We start from the raw sequence: 23845 nt of genomic DNA on the forward strand, positions 1-23845 counted from the left end.
TATTGAGTACTTGACTGTAAAACCAACTTCCTACATTAAAAAAAATAACCACCTTATCTAAACTATTGTTACTCTTGTCATTCACAACTACTATAACTCTATACTTTCTTATTCCTCTGCCTGTCAGCATTTTCGTTCCCTTCCACATAATCCAGAATAATTCTACTCTTTTGTGTTCCACTTTGTGTTCCATTCCTTTCACTTCATGACAGGAAAGCATTGCATTTTGAGAGTGGCTGGATGGAGTTAATTCCATGTCCTCATGGTAATAACCTGGGAAAACCTGGGGATGATCGGTTTCATTTGATCCCTCATCTGATAAGGCTTCAAAGTAAATGAACTGAGTGGAAAATAACATTTTTCATAAGTTTTCTACGAACTGCAGACGTTTTTTGATAGACCTCAGGAACTGAGTCTCTGATGTATTTTTGCGGAACATAATGCAAGTAGAAAATGATCATTTTAAAACATTTACAGCACTCCCATTTGCTGCTTTTCTCCATTCAGCAAAAAACAAGCTCATTTTTCTCTATGCATACAAACTCTTTTAAATGTAAACCACACTCTGTATTTCTGTTGCAGCAATGATGTTATCTGGTGGTCATTTGGCTCTGAAACAGAAGATACCCCTTGAAAGGAAATTTAGAGTTTTATTAAATAACTCACTTTTAAAAAGGCATCAACAGATAGCATAAATAGACAAAAATTAAGAGAAAGTAGATTCCTAAATGAAAAGTATCCTCATAATTAAGGTAACTCATATTGTTTATCAGCTAGGCTAAAACTCCTCTCGTTTTCAATCTAAATTTAACCATTTGTATGCCTTACAAAGAGAAGTCATATCAAATCATTATGATTTACTAAATCAAAATTTTTTCTTAAAGAGGGACTACTATAGGTTTACATTTTTTTGTTACTTTAATGCTGTGCATAAAGTGAGGGACAAAATATCAACTTTGAAATTTTTGAGAGTATGCTAATGATTTGAAAACAGATTTAATTCCAAGCCTAAGAGTTATTTGCAACTGATTAAGCATGGCCTCTTTTTCAACCTATTCTGGATCAAAATCTTGTCCAAGGTATTTTTAGTGGAGTAAACACTTCAGAAATGAATTTAGATGCCTCTCTTGCAAAACTCCAAAGAAATGTGATGCTGTCACTTCCATTCAGTTTTGGTGAACTATGAAAGCTCATTCCCTCTGAGCTTGATCATCAGAGACAAAGCAATGAGTATAAGTTATATTCAGATACCTTCCAGTTCAGTTCAGTTCAGACATTCAGTCGTATCTGACTCCTTGTGACCCTATGAACCACAGCATGCCAGGTCTCCCTGTCCATCACCAACTCCCGGAGTCCACCCAAACCCATGTCCATTGAGTCGGTGATGCCATCCAACCATCTCATCCTCTGTCGTCCCCCTCTCCTCCTGCCCTCAATCTTTCCCAGCCTCAGGGTCTTTTCCAATGAGTCAGCTCTTTGCATCACATGGCCAAAGTATTGGAGTTTCAGCTTCAACATCAGTCCTTCCTATGAACACCCAGGACTGATCTCCTTTAGGATGGACTGGCTGGATCTCCTTGCAGTTAAAGGGACTCTCAAGAGTCTTCTCCAACACCACAGTTCAAAAGCATCAATTCTTCGGCACTCAGCCTTCTTTATAGTCCAACTCTCATATCCATACATGACTACTGGAAAAACTGTAGCCTTGACTAGACTGACCTTTGCTGGCAAAGTCATGTCTCTGCTATTTTAACGTACTGTCTGGGTTTGTCATAGCGTTTCTTACAAGGAGCAACTGTCTTTTAATTTCATGTCTGCAGTCAGCATCTGCAGTGATTTTGGTGCCCAGAAACATAAAGTCTGACACTGTTTCCACTGTTTACCCATCTATTTCCCATGAAGTGATGGGACCAGATGCCATGATCTTAGTTTCCTGAATGTTGAGCTTTAAGCCAACATTTTCACTCTCCTTTTTCACTTTCATCAAGAGGCTCTTTAGTTCTCTTCGTTTTCTGCCATAAGGGTGGTTTCATCTGCATATCTGAGGTTATTGATATTTCTCCCAGCAATCTTGATTTCAGCTTGTGCTTCTTCCAGCCCAGTGTTTCTCATGATGGACTCTGCATATAAGTTAAATAAACAGGGTGACAAATATACAGCCTTGACATACTCCTTTTCCGATTTGGAACCAGTCTGTTATTCCATATCCAGTTCTAACTGTTGCTTCCTAACCTGCATACAGGTTTTTCAAGAGGCAGGTCAGGTGGTCTGGTATTCCCATCTCTTTCAGAATTTTCCACAGTTTATTGTGCTCCACACAGTCAAAGGCTTTGGCATGGTCAATAAAGCAGAAATAGATGTTTTTCTGGAACTCTCTTGCTTTTTGATGATCCAGCGGATGTTGGCAATTTGATCTCTGGTTCCTCTGCCTTTTCTAAAACCAGCTTGAACATCTGGAAGTTCACAGTTCATGTATTGCTGAAGCCTGGCCTGGAGAATTTTGAACATTACTTTACTAGCGTGTGAGATGAGTGCAATTGTGTGGTAGTTTGAGCATTCTTTGGCACTGCCTTTCTTAGGGATTGGAATGAAAACTGACCTTTTCCAGTCCTCTGGCCACTGCTGAGTTTTCCAAATTTGCTGGCATATTGAGTGCAGCACTTTCACAGCATCATCTTTTAGCATTTGAGATAGCTCAAGTGGGATTCCATCACCTCCACCAGCTTTGTTCGTAGTGATGCTTCCTAAGGCCCACTTGACTTCACATTCCAGGATGTCTGGCTCTAGATGAGTGATCACACCATTGTGATTATCTGGGTCATGAAGATCTTTTTTGTACAGTTCTTCTGTGTATTCTTGCCACCTCTTCTTAATATCTTCTGCACAGTTGTGAATGGGACTGGTGATGGAAGCAGGGTTCGATGCTGTAAAGAACAATATTGCTTAGAAACCTGGAATGTTAGGTCCATTGATCAAGGCAAATTGGAAGTGGTCAAACAGGCGATGACAAGAGTGAACATCGACATTCTAGGAATCAGTGAACTAAGATGAACTAAGATGAACTGGAACGGGTGAATTTAACTCAGATGACCATTTTATCTACTACTTTAGGCAGGAATCACTTAGAAGAAATGGAGTACCATCATAGTCAACAAAAGAGTCCGAAATGCAGTGCTTGGATGCAGTCTCAGAAATGACAGAATCATCTCTGTTCGTTTCCAAGGCAAACCATTCAATATCACGGTGATCCAAGCCTTATGCCCCTACCAGCAACGCTGAAGAAGTTGAAGTTGAATGATTCTATGAACACCTACAAGACCTTCTAGAACTAACACCCAAAAAAGATGTCCTTTTCATTATATGGGACTGGAATGCAAAAGTAGGAAGTCAAGAAACACCTGGAGTAACAGGCAAATTTGACTTTGGGGTACAGAATGAAGCAGGGCAAAGGCTAATAGAGTTCTGCCAAGAGAACGCACTGGTCATAGCAAACACCCTCTTCCAACAACACAAGAGAAGTCTCTACACATAGACATCACCAGATGGTCAACACCGAAATCAGATTGATTATATTCTTTGCAGCCAAAGATGGAGAAGCTCTATACACTCAGCAAAAACAAGACCGGGAGCTGACTGTGGCTCGGATCATCAACTCCTTATTGCCAAATTCAGACTGAAATTGAAGAAAGTGGAGAAAAGCATTAGATCATTCAGGTATGACGTAAATCAAATCCCTTATGACTATACACTGGAAGTGAGAAATAGATTTAAGGGACTAAATCTGATAGAGTGCCTGATGAACTATGGATGGAGGTTTGTGACATTGTACAGGAGACAGGGATCAAGACCATCCCCAAGAAAAAGAAATGTAAGAAAGCAAAATGGCCGTCTGAGAAGGCCTTATAAATAGCTGTGAAAAGAAGGGAAGCGAAAAACAAAGGAGAAAAGGAAAGATATACCCATTTGAATGCAGAGTTCTAAAGAATAGCAAGGAGAGATAAGAAAGCCTTCCTCAGTGATCAACGCAAAGAAATATAGGAAAACAACAGAATGGGAAAGACTAGAGATCTCTTCAAGAAAATTAGAGACACCAAGGGAACATTTCATGCAAAGATGGGCATAATAAAGGACAGATACCTTTACAGACCTCTTTTACTCTTCAAGGTATTGGCTTCAGAAAGAAAAATTCCAACACGCCATTGTGTGGCAGTAAGAAAAACTTAATACAATATGGTTGTTCCCACTATGCAAGAAACAATCTTTAATCTTTGACTTTTTTTCCTTTTTAATTGCAAGAGGCCTTGCCCTTATTTTAATGGTACACAATGTCATGAAAGCTGTAATCTAGAGATCAAGGAAGACATATGTTGCTTTAAAAGGGGGAAAGTGGTTTTGTTATCACCACTGTTTGAAACTAAGTGTGTGTGTGAAAGTCGCTCAGTTGTGTCCCACTCTGCAACTCTTTGCAACCCCATGGACTTTACAGTCCATGGAATTTTCGGGGCCAGAATACTGGAGTGGGTAGCCGTTCCTTTCTCCAGGGGATCTTCCCAACCTAGGGATTGAACCCAGGTCTCCCACATTGCAGACAGATTCTTTACTGTTTGAGCCACCAGGGAAGCCCTTAAACTGGGCAAAGGTTAATTTCAAGATAGTATTCTGATAATACTTCTGTTTGTCATTTAATTTAGATCATGTGTTGGTTCCTCAAAACATGCTTTTGATAATCCTTATTTCTTATTAAATTTATAATGGAAAAGTAGCCAAAAGATAGATTCTTCCCATGTAATAATCACGTAATGGTTTGAAGATTAACATAAAGAAGAGTTATCAGTATTGGTGTAACCTATTTCAATAAAATAGAGAGACATAAAGAATTGTTAAATATTGATATTTAATTAAGTTCCAATGAATATAATTTACAGGTAATTTCTTCAGCATGCCTAGACAGTGATGCCTGTACTAAAGTACCCCCCATCCAATTTGTCATGAAACACAGTAGAAGCAGTCTTTAGTTGTTATAGAGTTTTTCTATCAAAATCTAGCTACCTATAGCTCCACTGACAGAATGGCTAAAGTGATATAGTCATGCATTCATATAAAACATTGACTGAGTACCTAATATTTTCATCTTTGGAGCTTTATAAAGTATGTGACAAATAACATGCAGAGTTGTTGAAAACATATAGGCTTCAGGGAAATGTAGGTAAGGTATATTATTCAGCATGATCTTTGATTTGATTGACCTTTGACCTTGCATGGTTTACAAGTTACTCTGCATTTCGTTTCCCTGATAGCTCAATTGGTAAAGAATCTGCCTGCAATGCAGGACACCCCAGTTTGATTACTGGGTTGGGAAGATTCGCTGGAGAAGGGATAGGCTACCCACTCCAGTATTCTTGGGCATCTCACTCCAGTATTCTTGGGCTTCCCTATGGCTCAGCTGTTAAAGAATCTGCTTGTAATGCGGGAGATTGAGTTCAGTCCCTAGATTGGGAAGATCCCCTGGAGAAGGAAAAGGCTACCCACATCAGTATTCTGGCCTGGAGAATTCCATGGATTATATAGTCCATGGGGTTGCAAACAGTCAGATATGACTGAGCGACTTTCACTTCAGTTTGATTTGTGGGTAATAGCAGGCAGTAGTAGAAAAATCGTAATAGAGAGATAAGCAAAAGCTGAAGTTGTTTTTTGAATGACTTACTATTGCATAAAAAATGACTTACTCTTGTATTTGTCTTGTAGATGGTAGTCTTTGGCTTTGTGGAGTCACAGATTCCTGTGAATATAGTGATAGACATTATCTAATAAAACTAGTATACATTATAGTAATATTAATATTAGTGAACATTCACTGAGTGCTTACTATGTGCTCAGCACATTGAAAAATCTCATGTAGTGTTCATAACAAAATTAGGTCGGTACTGCAGTGTTTCATAGATAAGGAAACCAAGGTGTGCAGAGGGTAAGAAACTTGCCTGGTTTATACTCCTGTCTTGCCTTTGGACAAGAACAATGCAAGTTAGACTCCTTTTACAGACAGAGAATCTGTATTAATTGTTGAAGTTATGCTTTATTATTTTTTAAACACATATATATATGCAAATAAAATTTTGCTCCCAATATCTGAGGTGCCATCCTCTGTTCCATCATTTTACTTCTATTCCACATAAGGTAATCCATGTTTTAGGAACCATATTTTAAAAAGATAATGGTGTAGTACAATGAGATTCATATGTTAGGACAACTTCTTCGGTAGTCAGATGGCAATTAGAAGTGAACAAGTCTAAAATTAATCATTGTGAATATGATTTTGAGATGATACAGCTAATATATATGATATTATATATTACGGCAGTTGTAATTTTGGGGGTAAAGATTTACACATAAGCATTATTCTTTAAAGAAAATTTCTGGATTGTATTAACATTCTCTAATCTGTTTAAAAATCCTTAGTAAACTATCAAGTAAATGAACTTTACAATTTTAACTATGGTTTTTGAATCTCAATTTAACTTTAAAATAAAATAGTTCAGAGTCCAAAAGACTGTTCTATACATCTGTGTCTCTTTTGCTGTCCCACATACAGGGTTATCGTTACCATCTTTCTAAATTCCATATATATGCGTTAGTCTGCTGTGTTGGTGTTTTTCTTTCTGGCTTACCTCAGTCTTTTGGACTCTGTGGAAGAGGGAGGGGTGGGGATGATTTGGGAGAATGGCACTGAAACTTGTATAATATCATATAAGAAACGAATCGCCAGTCCAGGTTCGATGCAGGATACAGGAAGCTTGGGGCTGGTGCACTGGGATGACCCAGAGGGATGGTATGGGGAGGGAGGTGGGAGGGGGTTCAGGATTGGGAACGCGTGTACACCCATGGCGGACTCATGTTGATGTATGGCAAAACCAATACACTATTGTAAAGTAATTAGCCTCTAATTAAAATAAATAAATTAAAAATAAAATAGTTCAGATATGAGGAAACTATGTCGAGTTTTAGGCAAATTTACCAGAAACTAAATATTTAGCAAAGCTTTGCACAGGTGTAGAAATATCAGAGCTGGTAGAAATGGCGTTTGTGACAGTGACACTGGGACCTTTAGCTCTGCATTTGCTGAGATGAATGTGACTGCTACCGAATTTTCAGAATATAAGTGCTTAGGAAATAGAAGGCCAGAATGTTACCAGTATATTAGGAGTTTGTGTAAGTAGAATGTCTTTTTCTGAAACCCATTCATGGTCTGCACCAGATAAATACCAATGGTCTTTAGAAAATTAAACATTTTTAAACAGTTCATTGAGGTTGGAGACTGTTTCATTGCATCATCTTTTGTAAAGCCAAATGCAATTTTAAACCACATGAAAATATTATAAATATGACAGAAAGAAGCTAAATTTCAAAGATATCTTTCTGAAATATTGTTTTTATCACTATAAGGCAAATCTGCATAACCCATGGAAACCTCTGATTTGATGGCAAATCACTCTTTAAAGAATGCCTTCAACCATGGGAAGATGTAACAGATTGATTTGAAACAGTTTTGGATGAATGTCCAGGTTAATATATTATCTCCTCACTGAATTGTTGGAAAATGAATTTATAAAGTAGGAAATTATTATTTTTTATTTCTCAGGAGGAAATCATTACTCTAAGCTTACTGGAAACTTAGAGACTTGTGGTTTCAAAATTTCTCTTCAGTTTTATATAGGTATTCTCATGTATTTAACCCCTGCTTTTGATTGCTTTCTGGTTTTGTTTCTAATTTACCCAAACCAGTCCTGCCTTCCCTCTGGTGTTCCGTCATTTGGGCCCACCTGCTCACAAGAGGTCAGTGGCTCAGTGCACTGGATGTAGGCAGCCAGAAAATGAAATATTACAATGAGAAATTAAAACCTTTGTAATTAAGGCACTGAATAACATGAGGCAGTAAAGACAGAATACGTGTTCCACTTTTAATATTTTCAGTAATCTCGTCTAAGAATACAGAAAAACCTGAAATACAATTGTGAAATTCAGAGAAAACGTTTTATGAAGTCAGCCTTAGTTACCTTATCCTGAAGTAGCAAATATTCACACTGAATAAGGAAGGAGATTTTAAATATCTTTGACTAAGTTTCTATTTTAAATAATTGATGGGCAGTTTACTTATAAGATAAGTATCTATGCTTTGCCAGTTGGTCTTTGGTTTAAATGATTTATAGCTCTGTGTATTTATTGGCTATGTAAATAAATTTAACAGAAATTTAAGAGGAAATGGCAGCTGTTACATGAACTGCTTTTTAAACATAAGCTTTTAAATTATTGATAACCTTTGGAGGGTGCTCTAAGAATGCATTTTGACACCCACAGCTTTTTGATAGTGGACATAACACCTATGACAGGCAAACCTTTCCAATCTCTACTTATATTAAAAGTGTGAACATTAACCTATAGTGTGTATCTTTAAAAATGTGCTCTGTGGTAGTAAATTTAAATTGCTACCTATTATCTTTTCTTATGGGTATGTCCATTATGATGTGACAGCCATAAAGAGTGTAATCATGCTATAAAACAATGAACTTGTCGCAATTTCCTTTTCTAGTTGCCTCAGTTTTGGGGTTAGAAATGGTACCATAATAAGGTCACATCCCTAATGACACAAGGGCAAGGAAAAAAAAAGTGAAGCAAAGTAAAACAAATTAAAAAAACCCCAATAACAGAAATCTAGTACTTAAGATTTTAGTTTATTTAAAAAAAAATTTATTTATTTGGCCATGCTGGGTTTTAGTTGTGGCATATGGAATCTTTAGTTGTGGAATGTGGGATCTAGTTCCCTAACCAGGGATAGAACCCAGGCCCCCTGCATTGGGAGCATGGAGTCTTAGCCACTAGACCGTCAGGGAAATGCTGAGACTTTTTATTTTAGACTTTTATATTTTTTTCTATTTTTTAAAATTTCTTTTTAATTGGAGGATAATTGCTTTACAATGTTGTGTTGGTTCCTGCCATACAACACCATGAATCAGCCTTGAGTGTACGTATAGCCCCTCCCTCTTGAGCCTCCCTCCCACCCTCCCCCTACCCCACCTCTCTAGGTTGTCACCCAGCAGTGCATTGAGCTCCCTGTGTTCTACAGCAACTTCCACTAGCTGTTTGTTTTACATACGGTAATGTATATTTTCAATGCTACTCTCTCCATTCCTCCCATCCTCTCCTTCCCCTGCTGTGTCAAGTCTGTTCTCTTTGTCGATGTCTCTATTCCTGCCCTGCAAATTGGATCACTGGTACCATTTTTCTAGATTCCGTATATATGTGTTAATATGCAGTATTTTTTTTTCTTTCTGACTTACTTTACTCTGTGTAACAGGTTCTAGTTTCATCCACCTCAGTTCCACTGACTCAAATTCATTATTTTTTATGGCCGAGTAATATTCCATTGTTTGTATGTATCATATCTTCTTTATCCACTTATCTGTCTATGGGCATTTTGATTGCTTCCATGTCCTGGCTGTTGTAAATAGTACTGCAGTGAACACTGGGGTATGTGTGTCTTTTTGAGTTATGGTTTTCACAGGGTTTATGCCCAGTAGGGGGATTGATGGGTCATACTCTTGAGAAACCTATATGCAGGTCAGGAAGCAACAGTTAGAACTGAACGTGGAACAACAGACTGGTTCCAAATAGGAAAAGGAGTACTTCAAGGCTGTATACTATCACCCTGCTTATTTAACTTATATGCAGAGTAAGTACATCATGAGAAACGCTGGGCTGGAAGAAGCATAAGCTGGGATTAAGATTGCCGGGAGAAATATCATTAACCTCAGATATGCAGATGACACCACCCTTATGGCAGAAAGTGAAGAGGAACTCAAAAGCCTCTTGATGAAAGTAAAAGAAGAGAGTGAAAAAGTTGGCTTAAAGCTCAACATTCAGAAAATGAAGATCATGGCATCTGGTCCCATCACTTCATGGGAAAAAGATGGGGAAACAGTGGAAACAGTGGCTGACTTTATTTTTCTGGGCTCCAAAATCACTGCAGATGGTGACTGCAGCCATGAAATTAAAAGACGCTTACTCCTTGGAAGGAGAATTATGACCAACCTAGATAGCATATTGAAAAGCAGAGACATTACTTTGCCAACAAAGGTCTGTCAAGTCAAGGCTATGGTTTTTCCAGTGGTCATGTATGAATGTGAGAGTTGGACTGTGAAGAAAGCTGAGTGCCGAAGAATTGATGCTTTTGAACTGTGGTGTTGGGGAAGACTCTCGAGAGTCCCTTGGACTGGAAGGAGATCCAACCAGTCCATTCTGAAGGAGATCAGCCCTGGATGTTCTTTGGAAGGAATGATGCTAAAGCTGAAACTCCAGTACTTTGGCCATCTTATGCGAAGAGTTGACTCATTGGAAAAGACTCTGATGCCTGGAGGGATTGGGAGCAGGAGGAGAAGGGGACAACAGAGGATGAGATGTCTGGATGGCATCACCGACTCGATGGACATGAGTTTGAGTGAACTCCGGGAGTTGATGATGGACAGGGAGGCCTGGCGTGCTGCCATTCATGGGGTCGCAAAGAGTTGGACACGACTGAGTGACTGAACTGAACTGAACTGAACTGAAGATAGTTTTATTCCTAGTTTTTAAGGAATCTCCGTCCAGTTTGCCATAGTGGCTGTATCAATTTATATCTCCACCAACAGTGCAAGAGGGTTCCCTTTTTTCCACATCCTCTCCAGCATTTCTTGTTTGTAGATTTTTTGATCATGGCCATTCTCACTGGTATGAGGTGATATTTCATTATAGACTTTCTATTTTAGATTTATGCAAAATATGGGAAGGAGGAGGAGTGATAGAGAAGAAATACAAACCGTGGACTCACAGCTAAGGCAAAGTATTCTAGTCTCAGGTTTGGGGAAAGAAACTTTGATTATTGTTTCTGTATTTTTCCCTCCTTCTCATCTATAAAATGGGGTTTTGGACAAGAGGGTCTCTGGTAGCTCACGGTTTCACCGAGTTGAACCTGGAAGACGGGGTATGTGGGGATGATGCTAGATGCCGTACTGTACAACTGAAACTTTCAGGGCTAAGGCTGCCAAGTTTGAGATTAAATTGTCTTCAATCTTTGTCAATTCCCTTTCATACCCTTGGCCCTTTAGTTTTATGACATTAAAAGCCATTTAGAATTTTTGTAATAAGTAGTATTTATCGGTCTCAATTTAATTTTGATATCTTTTCTAGTTTAAACTTTTTTTTTTTTTTAAAACACTGCTGTGCTTCCAGAAGAAACAAGAATTTTATGTCTTTAGTTCATTGCCAAATTAGATCATCTCCTGAGAGAGTCTTAATAAGGTTCGAATGCATAAAACAGTCTTTGTGTTTTCCAAACATAAGCTTTCTCACCACATCTTATCACATCATAGGAAAAAGAGTTTTTTTATATCCCTTTTATATTTCCCTCTCTCACAAGGGAAGTAAGTACACTGGAACTTTATCATCAGGAAAAATTCAGGGACAGTAAAGTTCTAAGTACAGACTTGATTAGCTCACTGATCAATGTGGATAGCATTAGTAATGGTACTGAGATATGTTTCTTTCTGTGGAGGAAATTTTGAGTAGGGTTTATTTTGGTAAAATGGAAACCAGTAACAGCTTTAATCCTTTTGAAATCTAGTGTAAAGTGATCAGCCTGGTCTAGCTAAAATTTACCATGCAGAAAAAATTACCATAACAGCGACCTCAGAAAAGAGATACTTGTCAATGTGATTCATTTTAAGGGTCATGTTTGGAAAGAACATCTGTACTAGTTTATGGAAGAGAAATAGAAGATATACTGGATGCTTACTACATCTGTATGTGTGATTTCTTTTAATCATCTAAACCAAATCATGAGTCTTTGGTCATCTCATTTGTATCTGGTAAAAGTGAGGCATAAATATTTGCCTGTCAATAATCCATTCCTTTTGGAGAAGGCAGTGGCACCCCACTCCAGTACCCTTACCTGGGAAATCCCATGGACAGAGGAGCCTGGTAGGCTGCAGTCCATGGGGTCGCTAGGAGTCGGACACGACTGAGCGACTTCACTTTCACTTTTCACTTTCATGCATTGGAGAAGGAAATGGCAACCCACTCCAGTGTTTTTGCCTGGAGAATCCCAGAGACGGGGGAGCCTGGTGGGCTGCCGTCTATGGGGTCACACAGAGTCAGACACTACTGAAGCGACTTAGCAGCAGCAGCAGCAGCAATCCATTCCTTTAATCTTACCAAACCACCTCTTTTTTTGTAATGGGTCATCCAAGCTTCACTTTTCCATGTTGTACTGTGTACCTTTCAAACTGGTGGGGGGATACCTTCAGGAAGTATCTCTGGTCACATGCAGAACTGGAGTAATCATAGAAAAATCTTGTCACCTTATTTTACTATTTTTTAAAAATAGTTTGTTAAAACATACTTTTATGCAAGTAAAAATATTAGTCACTCAGTCATGTCTGACTTTTTGAGACCCCATGGACTCTAGCCCACCAAGCTCTTCTGTCCGTGGGATTCTCCAGGCAAGGATACTGGAGTGGGTAGCCATTTCCTTCTCCAGGGGATCTTCTCAACTAATGGATCAAACCCAGCTCTCCTGCATTGCAGGAGAATTATTTACCATCTGAGGCACAGTTGCCACGCATTATAATATATGTAAGAAAAATAGCCACTGCACAGAAATTTTATTGGAGGGAAAATTCAGAGAAGTTTGAAAAGTGTTGCTTAACTAGATATAGCTATTGAGTATATGAATGAAAAATAAAGCTTAGAGCCAAGAAATAATATATTCCAATTGAATAAGGAGGCAGAAGCAGTTTACTTTCAAATACAAGAAATGGAATCAAAAGTATTGTAAGTGCTTTGTCCTCCTTTATTTTATTATATAATTGAAATCACTTCTGAAGACATAGTTCTATAGCATTCACTGCAAATGAGTGGTTTTTTACTAAATAAAATTAATTTGAAATATATTCATGAATTAATGATTTTTTACTTCACCTCTAAGTCTTCATAAAGTGCTAATAAACTATTAAATTTGTTTTTTACTAAATATTTTACTAAAATCATTGCAAAATCATTGTTTGAGAGTCTCTGAGAAGCAGAAATAATCCATTATGTAAATTTGGGTGCTTAGAAGACTACTCAAAGATGTATGTTTGTTCAGTTTACTAATTTGATGTTTCTGTGGAGTGCTTGCATCTAGCCAGGTCTAAGTGCATGCACTTCTCCTAGTAGGCATGCTATAACTGCAGCTTCTCAGACCCTTCCACTTGTAGAGACCAAGAATCTCCATTTTAAAGAAGTATCCCAGGTGATTTTGATGCTGATAGTCTGAGAATCACGCTTTGAAAAAACAAAATCGTCTCTGGCTGTATTGCCACTGTGCTCATGCTCAGTCGCTCAGTTGTGTTGGACTCTTTGCAACCTCATGGACTGCAGCCCACCAGGCTCCTCCTCCTGTGGAATTTCCCAGGCAAGAACACTGGAGTGGGTTGCCATTTCCTTCTCCAGGGGATCTTCCCAACCCAGGGATTGAACCCACATTTTCTGCATTGGTAGGTGGATTTTTTTACCACTGCAACACCTGGGAAGTCCTTATATTGCCACTAGAGTCATTTATTTGACTCATTTTGTTAAAATGAGTTTTAGAAGGGGTTTCGCAATTAGTCACATTGTCATGTGCATGCTTCCCTTAAACTTCAGCATTTTCAAAAGCCTAATACATTTTAGATGAAAGGCCTGGAGTTCTAATTCTGCCTCTACCAGCTATTCAGTTATGGACAAGTCTCTTGACTATTGTATAGCTTGCTTGCTTATACGGTAAAAATAAACATTTGAACATTCACCTATAGTGCCCTGTGACTCATTTTCTATGTCTTTATAATAGTTAAGAACTGTTGAATACAAATTAAAACTTGGCTATGTTATTGCACAATTCATAACTGAGATCTAAAATGATGTTCAGACTTGCTGTTAACTGCATGCAACGTTAGAATTGCAGATAGTGATTCTGATGCAGTGCTTAGCTGTCTGACCAATAGAGATCCTGAATATTTCCCATGATATGAGCAAAGTGTTTTTTTCCTCTGTTGAAATGTATTTTTTTTCCTGTGAAATCTGGAGAAAAAAGTTCTATGGTCCGGTATAAAAAATAAACTAAAGTTATTATTGGAAATTAGTAAACAGGTGCTCTAGAGCGGGATTGGTAAGCTTTTTCTGCAGAGAATCAGATCGCAGTATTTCAAGCTTTGTAGACACTACATGGTCTCTTTCTTCCTTCACCTTCTGCTTTTTCTTTGTTCCTCCTCCACTTTTTTTTTTTTTTTTTTAAGCAACAGGTAAAGCATGTTAAGCTTTAGCTCAAGATCACATGAAAACTGTTTAGAGCAGTGCTTCTCAAACTTTAATGCACATATGCATTGCCAGGGAATCTTTAAAATGTAGATTCTGATGCTCTGGGTCTGGGGTTAGGCTGCAGATCCTGTGTTTCTGATGTCCTCTTGGATATCAAAGCTTTAGAGGCTAATAGCATTTCATGTAATGAACAGCCCCCTCTACTGTTCAGTTTTTAATCCCCAGTGACTAGCATCACTGACTCGATGGACGTGAGTTTGAGTGAACTCCAGGAGCTGGTGATGGACAGGGAGGCCTGGCGTGCTGGGATTCATGGGGTCGGAGAGTTTGACACCACTGAGTGACTGAACTGAACTGAACTGACTAGCTGACAACTCAGCTATTTTTGTTTTTGTATTTTAAACAAATAATGGGGTTGTTTTGGTCATAGTACTTTAGTGATTCTTCGTAATTTTAAAGCCTCAGACCTCTGAAAATTTATTGAATGCTGTTGTCCCACTAGCCACCTCTCCCTCCTGCCCACAAAAAAAATACCCGTTTTTATGCACAATTTCAAAAGAATTAACAGATCTGTCAAAGGCTTATTCATCTTACAGGTCACTTCTGAGGTTGTGTAATGTCTGAATTTAAGAGAGTTCAAAATTAATTCCCTCACTTTTAATAACATCTTAAAATTTACATTGAAACTGTGTTTTCACATGGGCTTCCCTGGATGCTCAATGGTAAACAGTCTGACAGTGCAGGAAATGCAGGTTTAGATCCTTGGGTTGGGAAGATATCCTGGAGAAGGAAATGCAACCCACAGTATTCTTTCCTGGGAAATCCCATGGACACAGGAGCCTGTTGGGCTGCAGTCCATGGGGTCGCAAAAGAATCAGGTCTCAACTGAGTGACTAAACCACAACAGTGTGTTTGCATGTTTCCAATTCTGTCTGCTTATCTATCTACCTACTTACATGTCTATCAACCACCTATCTGACTTGTAAGACCTTTTATTTTATGCCCTAGTGGTTATTGCTGGCCTGGTGATTACATTTAAAATGTAAAACTGTAAATGAGGAAAATAACCCAATTGTTGGTCAGAGTGAACCTGAATTGTTACAATGCCTTGTACTAAATTTTCTCACAGTGCCTTTATGTATCTTTCAAGAACTACTTTATTGAGATACTATCCATACATACTTTACTCATTTAAAGCATATAATATAATAGTTTTTATTATTTTCATGGAGCTTTCCAACCATCACCGTTATCAATTTTAGAATATTTTCATCACTCCCCAAAGATTCTCCAGTTCCCCCTTCACCTCTTGTCCCTATTTCCTACCCTAGACAACCACACACCTTTTTATTTCTACGAATTTAACTATTCTGAGCATTTTTGTAAGTGGAATCATTTTGTGACCAGCTTCTTTCACTTAGCATAATATTTTCAGGGTTCACTTATGGTTAAAGTGTTTATCAGTATTTTCAGTTTGATCATTTTTACTGTTGAATAACATTCCATTATGTGGATATGTAACATTTATTTATCCATTCATCTTTTAAGGGACATTTGGGTTCTTTCCATTTTTAAAAAAATTATTATGAATAATGCTGCTTTGAATGTTACAGTGCAGTCATACACAGGTTTTTGTGTGGACATAAGGTTTCATTTCTTTTGGGTTATGGGCCAGGCAGTGGCGTTGCTGGGTCATAGGTTAATTCCAAAACTTTTTGAGGAACTCCGGATCGTTTTTCAAAGTTGCTGAACCATTTTGCATTCCCACCAGCCATATATCAGACACTGATTTTTTCAACATTCCAGACAGTACTTTTCATTTTACATTTTTTGGATTATTGCCATCCTAGTGGATGTGAAGTGTGTCTCATGGTTTTGATTTGCATTTGACACATGTGACGTTGAGCATCTTTTCATGTACTTATTGGCCTTTTGTCTACATTTTGGGATGAATGTTTTTTCAAATCTTTGTCCACTTAAAAATTTGGTTATTTACACTTTTATTGAGTTGTAAGAGCTCTTTATATATTCTAGATATAAGTTTTCTATCAGGTATATGATTTGCAAACTTCTGATTCTGGGGGTTGTTTTTCCTTTTTCAAATCGTTTTTTCAAGGACAGATATTTTTGTTTCATATGATTTTGGTGTCATATTCAAGAAGGTTTTGACAAACTCAAGTCATAAAAAATTTTCTCCTATAATTTCTTTCCATTGTTTGATAATTTCAACCCTTACATTTAAATTTTGAATTTTTTATAGCAGTGAAGTTACTAGAATCATACCTAAATGTGACAGCCTTAGAATAATTTACATATGTTATAGTAATAAGTGAGTAAAATTCTCTGAGAGCTTTCTGGCCATGCTGGATTCTAAATTCTGTTGCTAAGTTCTTTAGATGTTTTGCCTCTCATTCTCTTGTTAGTCTATTCTCTTGTATTTTATTTAATGTGTTAGTATATTTCAAGTCCCGTTCAGACCTTATCCATGACAACTACCTAATAAGGCAGTGAACTATGAGATGTAGTAAATTAGCAGTCTAAAACATGGAGATGCAGGTTCTCTTGCAATTGGCAGGCTGGTTCTTTACCACCAGCACCACCTGGCAAGCCCTTAGGGCCTTAGTGCTTATAGTATATAACCTTCTTTATTATTGTGATTCAGGATGTGATTCCCTGTCCGTTTTTAAATGCTTTGAGTCTCTGTTGTTTTTTTTTAAATTTTGTCCTGTGTACTGTAAATTACTCTTGCCTTAAATTCCTAGTAGTTGTACTGTGTAAGTTCTTTCTAGAATCTGATGAGATAACAAATGGTAATCAGCAACCTTTGAAAGTTAATCCTTTTCAGAAAAGGAAAGGTTCATTCACTACCAAATTAAATTCCCTTTATTAAATTAAAATACGAATTTCAAATTAATATTGAAAGGTACTGGAATAACATTGATGAGTAAATATTACTTTTGTTTATTGAGAAGAAATATGCTAATATTAGATGATTGGTTTGAAAATTGTAAGAACTAACTTTTAAAAGCTCATTATCTAGATGATCATTACATCTCCAGACAGATTTGTCTTAGCATTTCCTTTAGAATTATTTGCAGCAGCTGATGCTGCAGCAGCTGGTGGAAACTTTCCACAAATAATGACTTTTGACACTTTACAAATTAAAATATTCAAAACAATACATTATGCAAAATTTTCATCTTAAAATGCCAAATGGGTCCTTCTCTTTGTATTTCTTCTAACTTTTAATGGCTGTGCTTTCACTGTAGGCAAAGGAAGGATGTTGGTACCTGCCACTCTTACCATATGGAATACCAAATTCTGTGAAGTGTTTATTTTATGACGTACCTTATATTTTCCTCCTTTTTTCAACATTAAGTGTTGTTTCTAAATGTCAGGTTCTTTTTGATTGTTCTCTGGGATATTGATGTAACTCTCACCTGTCTTTTTGCCTCCCTAATTAGAGAATCTTTCTAATACACAGTTGGTCATGTCACTGCCTCCTCGAAATCAGTGAGCCATATAGAATAAAAGGCACATTCCGTATCATGTTATTTTAAGCCCTGTTGTCTTTGGTCGCCTTTCACCCTCACCTTCCACGTTAACTTCCTCTCTGATTATGAAATGTGTTATGCATGTACTGTCATTTCTCTGTCTTTTTGCTCATGCTGTTTCTTCATTGTGAATGTTTTTCTCCTTCTGTTGACATACCATTTTCATTCTTCACAATGCAATTTACTTTTTATTTTCAGTATTTTTATTGGAATATAGTTGCTTTACACTGGTATGTCAGTTTCTGCTATACAGCAAAGTGAGTCATGTATACATATACATATATCCCCTCTTTTTTGGATTTCCTTTCTATTTAGGTCACCACAGAATACCAATTAGAGTTCTCTATGCTATACAGTAGGTTCTTGTTAGTAATCTGTTTTATTCATAGTAGTTTATTTATGTCAATTCCAATCTCCCAATTGAACCCTGCCCTTTCCCTGTTGGTATTCATGTGTTTGTTTTGTACATCTTTGTCTCTCTTTCTGCTTTTCAAATAAGATCATCTGTACCGTTTTTCTAAATTCCACATGTATGTGTTAATATATGATATTTGTCTTTCTCTTTCTGACTTCACTCTGTATGACAGTCTGTAGGTCCATCCACTTCTCTGCCAGTGACACAGTTTCATTCTTTTTTATGACTGAGTAATATTCCTTTGTATATATGTGCCATATCTTTTTTTTTTTATTTATAATATTTTAATATTTTAAATTTATTTTTAATTTTACATTTTTAAAAAATTTTATTTTATTTTTAAACTTTACAATATTGTATTAGTTTTGCCAATTATCGAAATGAATCTGCCACAGGTATACCCGCATTCCCCATCCTGAACCCTCCTCCCTCCTCCCTCCCCTACCCTCCCTCTGGGTCGTCCCAGTGCACCAGCCCCAAGCATCCAGTACCGTGCATCGAACCTGGACTGGCGACTTGTTTCATACATGATATTATACATGTTTCAATGCTATTCTCCCAAATCTCCCCACCCTCTCCCTCTCCCACAGAGTCCATAAGACTGATCTATACATCGGTGTCTCTTTTGCAGTCTCGTACACAGGGTTATTGTTACCATCTTTCTAAATTCCATATATATGCGTTAGTATACTGTATTGGTGTTTTTCTTTCTGGCTTACTTCACTCTGTATAATAGGTTCCAGTTTCATCCATCTCATTAGAACTGATTCAAACGTATTCTTTTTAATGGCTGAGTAATACTCCATTGTGTATATGTACCACAGCTTTCTTATCCATTCATCTGCTGATGGGCATCTAGGTTGCTTCCATGTCCTGGCTATTATAAACAGTGCTGCGATGAACATTGGGGTACATGTGTCTCTTTCCCTTCTGGTTTCCTCAGTGTGTATGCCCAGCAGTGGGATTGCTGGATCATAAGGCAGTTCTGTTACCAGTTTTTTAGGGAATCTCCACACTGTTCTCCATAGTGGCTGTACTAGTTTGCATTCCCACCAACAGTGTAAGAGGGTTCCCTTTTCTCCACACCCTCTCCAGCATTTATTGCTTGTAGACTTTTGGATCGCAGCCATTCTGACTGGCGTGAGATGGTACCTCATAGTGGTTTTGATTTGCATTTCTCTGATAATGAGTGATGTTGAGCATCTTTTCATGTGTTTGTTAGCCATCTGTATGTCTTCTTTGGAGAAATGTCTGTTTAGTTCTTTGGCCCATTTTTTGATTGGGTCATTTATTTTTCTGGAGTTGAGCTGTAGGATTTGCTTGTATATTTTTGAGATTAGTTGTTTGTCCATTGCTCAATGGAACAAAATAGAAAGCCCAGAGATAAATCCACGCACCTATGGACACCTTATCTTTGACAAAGGAGGCAAGAATATACAATGGATTAAAGACAATCTCTTTAACAAGTGGTGCTGGGAAAACTGGTCAACCACTTGTAAAAGAATGAAACTAGAGCACTTTTTAACACCATGCACAAAAATAAACTCAAAATGGATTAAAGATCTAAATGTAAGACCAGAAACTATAAAACTCCTAGTGGAGAACATAGGCAAAACACTCTCCGACATACATCACAGCAGGATCCTCTATGACCCACCTCCCAGAATATTGGAAATAAAAGCAAAAATAAACAAATGGGACCTAATTAAACTTAAAAGCTTCTGCACAACAAAGGAAACTATTAGCAAGGTGAAAAGGCAGCCTTCAGAATGGGAGAAAATAATAGCCATATCTTCTTTATCCATTCCTCTGCTGACGGACATTTAGGTTGCTTCCGTGTCCTGGCTATTGTACATAGTGTTGGAATAAACATTGAGGTGCATGTATATTTCTAAATTAATGTTTAAACTCATTTAAATGTTTAAATGAATTTAAATTAAATTCATTTAAACATTAAATTTTAATGTTTAAATTAAATTAGGCATGGGATTGCTGGGTCATATAGTAGTTCTGCTTTTAGTTTTGGAGGAGCTTTCATACTTCTCCATAGTGGCTGTAACAGTTTACATTCCCACCATCTGTGTAAGAGGTTTCCCTTTTCTCTACACCCACTTCAGCATTTATCATTTGTAGGTATTTTGATGATAGCCGTTGTGATTGATGTGAGGTGATATCTCATTGTAATCTTGATTTGCATTTCTCTAATAGTGATGTTGAGTAGCTTTTCATGTATTTATTGGCCGTCTGTATATCTTCTTTGGAAAAATGTCTGTGTAGGGTCTGCCCATTTTTCTGGAGAAGGAAGTGGCAACCTTCTCCAGTTTTCTTGCTTGGAAAATCCCATGGATGGAGGAGCCTGGCAGGCTATAGTCCATAGAGTCACAATTGTGTTTTGATGCTGAGCTACTTGAACTATTTGTATATTGTGGAGATTAATCCCTTGTCAGTTGCTTCATTTGTACATATTTTCTCCCATCCTGTGGGTTGTCTTTACAACCCAATTTAAATGCTACCTTTTTTGGGGGGGAAACCTCTTACTATGCTCTAGTTAAAGTTGAGATTACTTTTCCAGATCTTTTCCTATAATGCATTTCTTGGACTGCCATGCAACACTTCTTTCAGCACAGTGATTTAACTTGGGTTCCTCAGTCAGAGATGCCTAGGGTCAAATCCTGGCTCTGCCGCTTACTTCTTCCACAGTTGTGGGAAATTGATGTCATTAAACTTCTTCCTCATCTCTTGAATGCAGTTAGTTACTGTTTGTATATAATGTTCCAGTCTTTTATTGTGTTAGTTCTGATAGCACAGTGCCAGCGTGATAAATGGTTTGTATGGGTGTATTCTAGGTACTTGCCCACTTGACTTTCTCCTTCAGTAAATAGTAAGCCCTTTGAGAACAGGAAATTAACCTAACTCATCTTGGAATCCTTTCCATTTTACTGGTTCCAGAAGAAAATTTCATGCTGTCTTTACTTTTGTTTGAAATGACCCATGGAACATGTTAAACCTAACTCATTAGAATTGAAATAGTAATTTATTGCTATATTGTCTTGTTCCACAAGGAACTTGGGGGGACTTACGAGATGCATAAAGAACAAAAGACTGAAATATAAATAAAATGGTAGTAAGTGCATTTTGAATGGTTGAATAGTTTAATTTCATCCATGTGAACCCAAGTGAAACAAAAGCTATAGATAAGGAAATATTAACGCTTGTCTTCATTTTGTCACGTTTTGTAGGATCTCGTCTTCGCCAGGAAGACTTTCCCCCAAGGATCGTGGAGCACCCTTCCGATGTCATTGTCTCTAAGGGAGAGCCCACTACTTTGAACTGTAAGGCCGAGGGCCGGCCAACGCCCACCATCGAGTGGTACAAGGATGGTGAGCGGGTGGAGACTGACAAGGATGATCCCCGGTCCCATAGGATGCTTCTGCCCAGCGGATCCTTATTCTTCTTGCGCATTGTGCATGGGCGCAGAAGTAAACCGGATGAAGGAAGCTATGTGTGTGTTGCAAGGAACTATCTTGGTGAAGCAGTGAGTCGAAATGCATCTCTGGAAGTGGCATGTAAGTACACTTAATGAATCTCATAAATGGCATGCACTTTGACTTATTTTTAGTAAGCTTTGATTTATTCCCATGGGTGGTTAATACCTAAAGAATAGAAGTCAACACTTTGACTAATTTTTATTGTACCTTCTCCACAGAAAGCTCATCAAAATAATATATAGCCAAGGTGTTGCAATAGAATTATTTATTGAGCTGGCCAAAAAGTTTGTTTGGATTTTTCCATTATAGCATACAGAATCCTGAACAAATTTTTGGCCATCCTAATATATTGAAAGAGTGTGGGTATTATATTATTACATTAAAGCAAGGTGGCAATGATGCTGATCATATTTTAAATTTGAATTTTTAATGAGAGATATAATCAAGTATTATGATTGGCAATGTTAAAGAGTTTATGTGTAAAATGGCATCAAATATAATGCATAAGTTCATTATTGTAACTATTTCTGTTCTGTTTATATGTATCTATTTTAATATATTTATACATATTATTTTTTATATCTAATTTTTATTGGGCAGCTTTAAAATGAATATACTCTTTAGGTTATATTAACTCTTTTGCTTCCAGGGTAAATTCAGAGATCATTACCCAAGGCACGTAGGGGAAAATATACTAACAAAAGCAATTATATTTTTTTATTAAAAATGCACTAGAGAAGAGAAGTGATTTCTGTTTATAGTCAAAATGTTCATATATAGGAAGATCTTGCTCAGATTTTATAATCAGTAATAGCTAATGATTTGTCCTGACTTTGACACTTAAGATGATATTTATTTATTAATCATGTAGCCCAAATAGCACTAGTAAATCAATATATCAAGACTTTGCATCTATTTGACAATTGACTCCATACCTTTATTTTTTGAATGGTTTTCAAGAACAGATTTCAAAATACATTAGATTTGTTTTCTGGTTTATACGTGAGGATTTGGTGTCACAATTTAAACAGCATCATATAATTTTGGTATTCTCTATTTTGAAGAAATATTTTATCAAGAATTATTTGTGAATAAGATGGCAGTAATTGAGTTTTAAAAAATTTTGTGCTTTTCAACTTCTTGCATGTACCAGTAGGTGTTCATAGATAAGATAACTAAAGTATTTCAGAATGCATGAGTCTTTTTTTTTTTTTTCACATAGCTGGAATGGGAGTCCTGGATATAATATTTCATGGGCTCATGTCTACAATTAACTGATACTATACTCACAGGCTGTATGGTATCACATGATTATAAAACTTGTATACATATGTATTGAAATACTCAACAATATATCATTATCTTTATATATGAAAGCATCTTTTAGTAAAAAAACTGTAAAATTTCTTAGTTGTCTCAATGAAAGTTTTTGCTCTTAAGCATCCAGTATTTAGATTTATGGTTTGTACTAGGAAATCTGGAACCCGCTCCATGCTTGAAATGTGTTACGTCCAATAGGAAAACACTACACGAATTCTAAAACCCTAATTTATTCTGTGAAGCACTTGTACTTTGAGATATAAGCATTAGAACTTTTGCTAGCAATGCCATTTTGTACCAGATCAGGTTAGATCCCTGGATCGGGGAGATCCTCAGGAGAAGGTAATGGCAACCCACTCCAGTATTCTTGCCTGTGAAATCCCCTGGCGGGTTATAGACCATTGCAAAAGAGTCAGAAATGACTTAGCTAATAAAACAACAACAATAAGCTAAGTAATTTCATTTTTATAACTTTCTTTTAAAAGCAGTTAGTTTAAAATGCAGTTTAGTGAGATATATACCCAAAACCTCAAGAAAGCAAATGTTCCAAACTGCCTATTTTTGTTTTGAATTATCTTATTTCTGGAACATTTCAAACATATCAAAATATTTCAGTGTCAATTCTATTGACTTTTCCCCCCACAGGCTCCCTTTATAGTAAATGTAACAGGCAAACATATCAAAATATTTCAATGTCAATTCTATTG

At 37.1% G+C, this 23845-nt stretch overlaps 1 protein-coding gene across 9 annotated transcripts in view; it reads left to right on the forward strand.

Moving 5' to 3' along the window:
• The window catches only part of ROBO2 (roundabout guidance receptor 2), a 665412-nt gene that overhangs the window by 48286 nt on the left and 593281 nt on the right, over positions 1-23845 (forward strand). For all 9 annotated transcript variants that reach the window (XM_070367751.1, XM_070367755.1, XM_070367758.1 and 6 more), the window contains exon 2: positions 21570-21896. In XM_070367751.1, the coding sequence (XP_070223852.1) occupies positions 21570-21896 (327 nt within the window). The remainder of the gene's footprint in view (positions 1-21569; positions 21897-23845) is intronic.

Source organism: Bos mutus, chromosome 1 (assembly GCF_027580195.1).
Source record: "Bos mutus isolate GX-2022 chromosome 1, NWIPB_WYAK_1.1, whole genome shotgun sequence".
Taxonomy (NCBI): Eukaryota; Metazoa; Chordata; class Mammalia; order Artiodactyla; family Bovidae; genus Bos; species Bos mutus.